Consider the following 7,543-nt stretch of genomic DNA (forward strand, 5'->3'; position numbering starts at 1 on the left):
TGACAGCGAGGTTTCATCTGAGACTGCGTCTGCTGGTATCATACTGGCTCTAAACACAGGTGTGTCCACATTACAGACTGTCGCACTGAGGTCTCTGTCACCTTCGTTGTTGCTGTTGTCAGAAAAGTTCTGGCTCTGAACGATCTTCTCCACAATGTCGTCGGCGTCGATGCGAGTGTCGTCCACACAGCTGGGCTGTCTCTCCACAGCGTCGTTCTTCCTTCTGTACAGTAGTGGACACAGACACACACAGAGTCTCCCAGTGTCCTGCTGTCACATGACCCCACAGTGGTTCATTTCAGCTTTTTGTTGTTCGGTGGACAAAATGGTTGGACTTGAGTGTGCAGGACAAGAGAATTGACTAAACACACAAACACGTTTTTGTGTGGTGTGAGCACTTCTTGTGCTGCAACCTGTGGCTCCTGAACCTCACGCTGCTCTCCAGCCACTTTGCATTGGTCCCATGTAGGATGGCAGTTATTAATTGTAAATCGAACCGTCTTTTTGTTTTATACCTACAATCAAGTATGTAATTAATTTCTAGCAGCAGTGCACACTTTGGGAGCAATTTTATATATTTTTTTTTATATAATTCTATATACTGACTAAAGCATTTAAAACTTCATATACTGCATTATTTACCTAATTTAAACAGTTGAAGTGTTTTTGCGTCTCTATGACTTCGATGTCAAAGAGTGCGGACCCCTGCTTTTGCACCTTAGGCTAACCCTAGCTATTACAAAATATATGTCTAATCTTAATCTTTATCCAAACTTCATTCTGATCCTGATACTAATTCTAACTCTAAACAACAACTTAAGCCTCAAAACACTCACTCATTTTGTGGGTGTAAGTATGGCTTTCTAGAAATACACACACACACACTCGCAAACACACAGTGTAAGTATGGCTTTCTAGAAATACACGCAAACACACCGTCAATGTTGTAGGTGTGTCACCACAGCTTTGAATTAGTCAGTGGACAAAAGTCTCTCAGTCGAGTTTGGAGTCCTACCTTTGACTTGTCCAGTTAAGTCTCTGTGTCCTCATAAGTTCATAGCTAGCTTACTAACTTACTAACTTGTCTGCCTTGGAGTTGCGATGTTGTCATGTCACAAGTCCTGGTGTTGAGGTCAGGCAATGACAGTGACCTAAGAAAAAGTCCATATCTACCTGGAGGATCTGCTGGACTTTAGGGCAGCAGCAGAGGGCGGTGGAGGCCTCTCTGGTTTGGTCGGCGTAGCCTGCCTGCGGGGCTCAGTGGGGGTGGAGGGTGAAAACTGGGGGGAGTGCACGAGTCCACAGGAGGCGCTGCTGCTGTTGGAGGCGTTCCTCTGGTGACTGAGGTCGGTCAGGCTGGAGCTCCGGGAATTACCTGTGCTGTAGCCTGGAGGAAGGAAGAGCAGGAAGGACAACAGAGGGGGGAGAGAGAACGGGAAGGAAGTGAGGAAGATGGGAGGTGGGATAACGCCGAGTCACCCGAGTCAGTCACTTCAGTTGTCAGCCACTAGGAGGCGCACTTTCACCATGAGCCTGTCAGTAACACACCCATGGGGGGTACATGTAGGAGACAGTTCAGGAAAACATTTTTGTGACAAAATGCTACAAAGTAATTGTCTAAATCCTCTAAAATGTGTAAAATCACTGATTTTCCCAATGGGATTTGGTGCAGGTTAACTTCAGCCGCACCAGCGTCAACAACTGCCTGTGTTGTTTTTTCATTGGTTTATTGTAAGGTCAGGCGCACTCTGATGCGTTCATGGACCATGACTTTGTAGCTGATTAAATCTCATGGAGTGGAATTACATGAATGCCCAGAGCCTGCACTGGATAATCTGATGTGTTTAGGCCCAGGTTTAGGAATTTTGGAGGTCACACTCAAGTGAATCAGAGAAGCACTCGGACATGAACGTGTCCAGACCTGATGAAGAGAGGGAGCAGGAATTCTCCGTCTATCTCTTACCTGATATCCTGCTATGTTGGCTGGCGTAGCTGGAGCTGCGGACATGACGAGTGTGGAAGACGTCATCTGGACTTCCTCCTCCTTCGGGCAGACCTGAGGTCAAAAAACACACAGACATTACACACATACTTTGAATTACAATGTGTACTGAGGGGGTTGACACTTGAGATCAAGAGCCAGACCCCCTGAAGAGAAAAATGAACTGTTTCAGGGTCCTAACATTCTGTTACCTTTGCGATTAATTATGTGCAAAATTCAATCGTGAATTCAAAAGTAGAGTCAAGATCAGTGTATTATAAAGGTACTATTATGTCGATAGCAACAGAAGTACCCAAAGTACTCTAGTGCGGTGAAGAATCTCAGTTTGCAGTAGTGTAATGAATAACTCTGGTGTATTAGCTGTGCCCTGTGGAGGAGGTTTAAAATGAAAAACAGTAACCCCCAATGACCCACACTCCACATATACAATATACTGTCAGCTACAATGTTGTTCATAAACTATGAAGAACTACACACATGTTCCAACATCACACAGTGCCCCATACTAATTCCGTAACTAATCCACAGTTGTAAATAGAACCCGGCGTCCAGCAACTGTTTGCAGAACCATGACCATTGGCTTGGACAATACACACGACATAGAGAATGTACCGGGGGCTAAGTTAGCAATGTTTGGCCAATGTTTTCAACAAATGATTAGCTTTCTTTGTAGCTGTATTGTATCTGTGCACTTTCGGCTATCTTTGACCTGAATTTTAGGTAAATGTCAGCTAACATCATAGACCATAAAAATGTTGTTCGGAAAGCTATAGCACTGGGTGCTAAGTTAGCACTTTTACAATGTTTTCAACAAATGATTAGCTTTCATGGTAGCTGTATCTTGGCTACTTTTTGTTTACTTTTAGCTATATTTGAACTGAAAATGAGATCAATTTAGCTAACAGTACAGACCATAAAATGTTGTTCGGATAGCTATAGCACTGGGAGCTAGGTTAGCTCTTTGAACAGAATTTTCAATATATTTTAGCTTACAGACTGTAGATGTTAGCTCTTTTTACGATGGGTTCATGACCAGATTTTAGCTCGTTTTTGTTGACTTAAAGATTCTTTAACTGAATTTGAGATAGACGAAAGTATTAAAAAATACAATTGTTGTTTGGAAAGGTTTATCTTTTCAACCTTAGTAATACAGCCTGGAGCGAAAAACGTTCGTGTCTGCTAATCACACCACAGTTCCTGGCAGCACCGTGGAGTGATTAGCAGGTGTGGCTTGATCCTTTAACCACTCCACCATCGTTAAACTATCATTCAAACACTTTCAAGAAATGTAAAGACCCGGACAAACCCCGTGTTTTGTTTCTATTTAAAATGACGAATAAAGGGCAGGTGTGGGACAACATGTACACCAGCTCAAATACATGAGAAGGAATGCATGGATTTGTTACACGTACAGTACATATTGGCAGTAAGAAAACTTAAATATTAATACTAGCAGTTTACGGCTGTTTGTGTTTATGCCTGTGCGTAACTGTATGTGTGGGGTATACTGTATGGGCTTCTTTATTGTGCTTCTTGTTCGCTACCTGTGCTCCGTACTGACGACTGTCGGGGTTTAAAGCTACGGCATCCTTCCACGACGCCCCCCAGTGGCAGTGCTGTGGTATCAGTGCTCTCTCCCTTGCGGTCCAGCTGCAGGTTGGGGTCCTCGGTACTGATACTCACAGATTTGGCCGTGCTGGGTGGCCTGAGGGTGAAAAGACAAAAACATTAAAAAAAAAAAAATTAACTATGACAATAAAAATCAATTTTTTTTTTTATCTTAAATAAAACATAAACCATCTATCGATCTCACGTTTTAAAGCAGGGATCTCCAGACAGAAGCGTCATCCCGATCATCACCTGTAGACAGAACGCAGATGTTACTGATGTTCAGTGTTTTACTTCATTTTTTTTAGCCAGTGCGTGAGTGTGTGAGTCATACCTTGAGTACGGAGTTGTCCTGTCGTGTGTTTTTCGTGTCGTAGCCCTCCAAGATGCAGCAGCGAACTGTTGAGCCTGATCCTGCGAACTCTGCGATGTTAAGGTCGGCAAAGCCGAGCTTCAGACAAAGAAAACGACAAAAGAAAGTTAAACCATGACAGAGGAATTTGTGTCAGATGCCGGATCAGAAAAACTAGGACTTTTTGGTGTAGGAAATATTTTATATATTTTTAAAAATATTAAAAATAAGAAGGGATATGTTATTATCATAGTAACAAGTGCTGAGGGTAAATGTGAAATCAAATCATTTTGAAAAAAAACCACTGGTTAAAACATAGTCGACAAACGCGTTATTTGCACACACTGTGGGAAAGAGGGGCTTNNTCAGTTCAGGCATTTGGCTTGTGTCAGACCAGCTTCACTGAGTCAATAAGTCTCTCTTGACGTTTTTCCAATTTAATAACTCCATCATTTCGATTAGTCACAAATAACTGACGTGTATTCACATACTTCGCCCTTCTGTTATTTGTCTTCTGTTCTGGCAATATAAAGTTTGACAGCCCTAATGTAATCTTAACTCAATAATGGCAGCTGTGGTTAATGACTAATGTGCAATTGCTGAGGTTTTGCTTTTATTACAGTACGAGGTAATTCCCAGCAAACTTCAATTTTTAGTTCAAATTTTTCTCGAATCAACGCTTTAACTCCAGGAAGCTGAGTCAGCATAATGTTTGTATACAAGGTTCCACGTCTGTATTTGTGTGAGGAAGTGGAAGGAGACAGGCAGGAGTGGCCATTGACCTCTGTTCACCTCTCCAATCTGTTTTTTTTTTTCTGCTGACTAGCACATTTTTCCCCTCCTGCTGTTGTTGAGTGAGAGTTGGGGTCATTACTGTTTCACTCACTTTGTCAACTGAATCTTAAAATCTAATGAAGAAACTCGGTGGACAGCAGCTGACTGTGGACGGGAATCCAGGCTCTAAACTTTACGGGGGTTAAAGCTCACTCCCTACATCTCCCACTGATCATATAATCGCAAGATCTAGTTACCTTTGAGAAGGCCTTCCCTCCTTTCAGCTCCTGGAAAGAAAACAGCGTCATTTACAGTCTGATAGTTGTTTTTCTTCCTCTGATAAACAGCTATGACATTTTAATAAATATAATGTTAAATGGCCTAAAATGTTTTATGTAATTACCGTAATTTCCAGAATACTAGTCGCTACTTTGTTCCACACTCTTTGAACCCTGCGGCTTAAACATTGATGCAGCTAATTTATGGATTTTTACGGGCTAACGAAGTTCATTCCGCTAGCGATCAATGACTTTTCTGGTAGGCTACTGTGTGTTATACTAGTAGTGTATGTCTGTCTGTGAATGGCTGTGTGCGTAGATGTGCGTTGGGCAAGTGGGAGAGAAAGAACGTTAGCGAAAGTTGAGAGTAGTTTGAGCCCTGTCATGTTGAAGCGTCAGTTGGTTATACAGGAGCTGTTAAAACTTTGTTTATGTTCTGTTGTGGTGTTGTGTCCCTGTTTCTGTTTACCTTTGCTGCGGACAAGCACAAAGTGAAGGGAGTTAGCCCCGGATCTAATGTTAGCTTGCCTCCTGGAGCAGATCACTACGTCTCCCCTGTTCATTCCAACTACGCTCAGGGCTCCGAAGCAGGAAAGAGCAAACGTGTAACCAGCCATGTTACAGGCAGTGTTCGGGAAAAGCATGTAGTTAATTAAAAAAGAAAAAAGTCTTTCTGTGTAAATATCCTATGTTACAGCATGGACACCTGCGGCTTATAGAGAAGTGCGGCCTAAATAATAAATATATAGTCCAGTTATTACGGTAACACCAAAACCTTAAAGACAACTTGATTCTGAAGTAACATTTAACCATACATTAAATGGTTAAATTAAGAATAAAGAATACAGGAAAAAAAAGGTCTGGTAGCCAAGAACCGACGACATAACTTTGTCAAACACACTTTGGGGACTTGGACTTGAAACTGTTCAGAATGAATGCACGTACAATAACAATGTCGAGTGATAGGGAGCGCCAAACCATAACCATGACCTGAGGCACCAAAAGGACAACAGGTGACTTTGCTACTGGCAGGAATCACTTAAAACAGTGATTTTGAAAGTTTGAGGTGTTCTGCCACTAGGGGCGCCAGAGCAGATAAGGGAAGGCGGGAAACCCAAAATAAACGTACACATAAGGTGGAAAATAACAAGAGATAAACAGGTCAGAGAGAGAGATGTGTGAACTCTGTGATTTGAGGTTTACCTTTCGTACAGATACCCTGCAGATACATGGATCCAACACACCAGTGATTGGGTTTGCACTCATTTTACACACGAAGGAGAATTTCTTCCTCCATCGCACACAGTTCTGTAGAACCTCCTCCCTTTGAATAAACACAGACATCAAATATTTATGTTAACTGTCGGCTTAGCTTTGGTTAAATACTCTTCATGACTGGTGAACTTTTTTTTTACTATCTTTGCTTATTTTCCGTTAAAGGCTAGCTTTACGAAACAATTAGCTAACATTTGAAATCAATTTTTTTTTTAGCTAAAATCACTGTATTTAAGTAGTGTTGTTCTCATTTTTCTTTTACTTCCAGTAACTAATACATACCAGTCTAGACTGGATTTTAGACATTTAGTTTCATTATTAGTTTACAAAGGTCATGTGCTTGTTTAACCCTTTTTATGAACACTATTTGAATCCGCTACATTTTCCATCACTTCCATGTAAATGCAGCGTCTTCACATGTTAAAACTTTCAAAGCTGAGCATGCTGTGCGTTGCAGCGTCTGAGCTAATAAAACCAACTTTATGAGTCTTTTTTTAAAAGGCAGATTGTGATCATGACTAACATACATGAGTTATCCCACACACACACACACACACACACACACATTTTCTCAACCTAAGTGTGTAGATCCTGCTATATGCAAGATATGGCAGTGGTCCAAACATGATGCAGGTGTGGGAGATCAAACATGTTCAGACATGTTGTTAAACTTCAGAGGCTTGAAGATAAATCACTAGTGTGACCTCATTCCGGGCTTGTGTTTATGGAACAAAACACAAAAAATCAAAAGTGGACTGAGTCGAGAGGTTCAGGGTCCAAAAGATGTCATCAGACTGGGTGGACTGTGGAGCGGTTTTCCATTCTATCTGTACTAATTGGTAACAGACGGAGTTTTGGTGGGTCTGCGTTATTGGGTGGAGAATGTTTCCAACACTTTATTGACGTTGTTTCGTTCACTTTGTGGGAAAGATAGGCATTTTTTTGAAAGGGCGTTCGTACTTCGTCAGCGTGTGTTTCATACTGGTGTTTCATGCTCTGCGTTGACACAGGTTAGACAGATAGATACAGTAGGTAGATAGATAGATAGATGGATAGATAGATGGATAGATAGATGGATAGATAGATGGATAGATAGATGGATAGATAGATGGATAGATAGATGGATAGATAGATGGATAGATAGATGGATAGATAGATGGATAGATAGATGGATAGATAGATGGATAGATAGATGGATAGATAGATGGATAGATAGATGGATAGATAGATGGATAGATAGATGGATAGATAGAT

At 41.5% G+C, this 7,543-nt stretch overlaps 2 protein-coding genes across 2 annotated transcripts in view; both read right to left on the reverse strand.

The window, feature by feature from the left end:
- The window catches only part of LOC103389163 (threonine synthase-like 2), a 649,915-nt gene that overhangs the window by 74,726 nt on the left and 567,646 nt on the right, over positions 1-7,543 (reverse strand). The gene's annotated exons all lie outside the window — the stretch shown is intronic.
- The window catches only part of eeig1b (estrogen-induced osteoclastogenesis regulator 1b), a 16,362-nt gene that overhangs the window by 4,144 nt on the left and 4,675 nt on the right, over positions 1-7,543 (reverse strand). The window contains exons 3-10 of the mRNA XM_008324485.3: positions 6,218-6,338; positions 4,994-5,023; positions 3,945-4,061; positions 3,816-3,862; positions 3,547-3,707; positions 1,964-2,056; positions 1,174-1,387; positions 102-223 (exon numbers count right to left, since the gene is read on the reverse strand). Of these exons, the coding sequence (XP_008322707.1) occupies positions 102-223; positions 1,174-1,387; positions 1,964-2,056; positions 3,547-3,707; positions 3,816-3,862; positions 3,945-4,061; positions 4,994-5,023; positions 6,218-6,338 (905 nt within the window). The remainder of the gene's footprint in view (positions 1-101; positions 224-1,173; positions 1,388-1,963; positions 2,057-3,546; positions 3,708-3,815; positions 3,863-3,944; positions 4,062-4,993; positions 5,024-6,217; positions 6,339-7,543) is intronic.

This window comes from Cynoglossus semilaevis, chromosome 14, assembly GCF_000523025.1.
Source record: "Cynoglossus semilaevis isolate Cse_v1.0 chromosome 14, Cse_v1.0, whole genome shotgun sequence".
Taxonomy (NCBI): Eukaryota; Metazoa; Chordata; class Actinopteri; order Pleuronectiformes; family Cynoglossidae; genus Cynoglossus; species Cynoglossus semilaevis.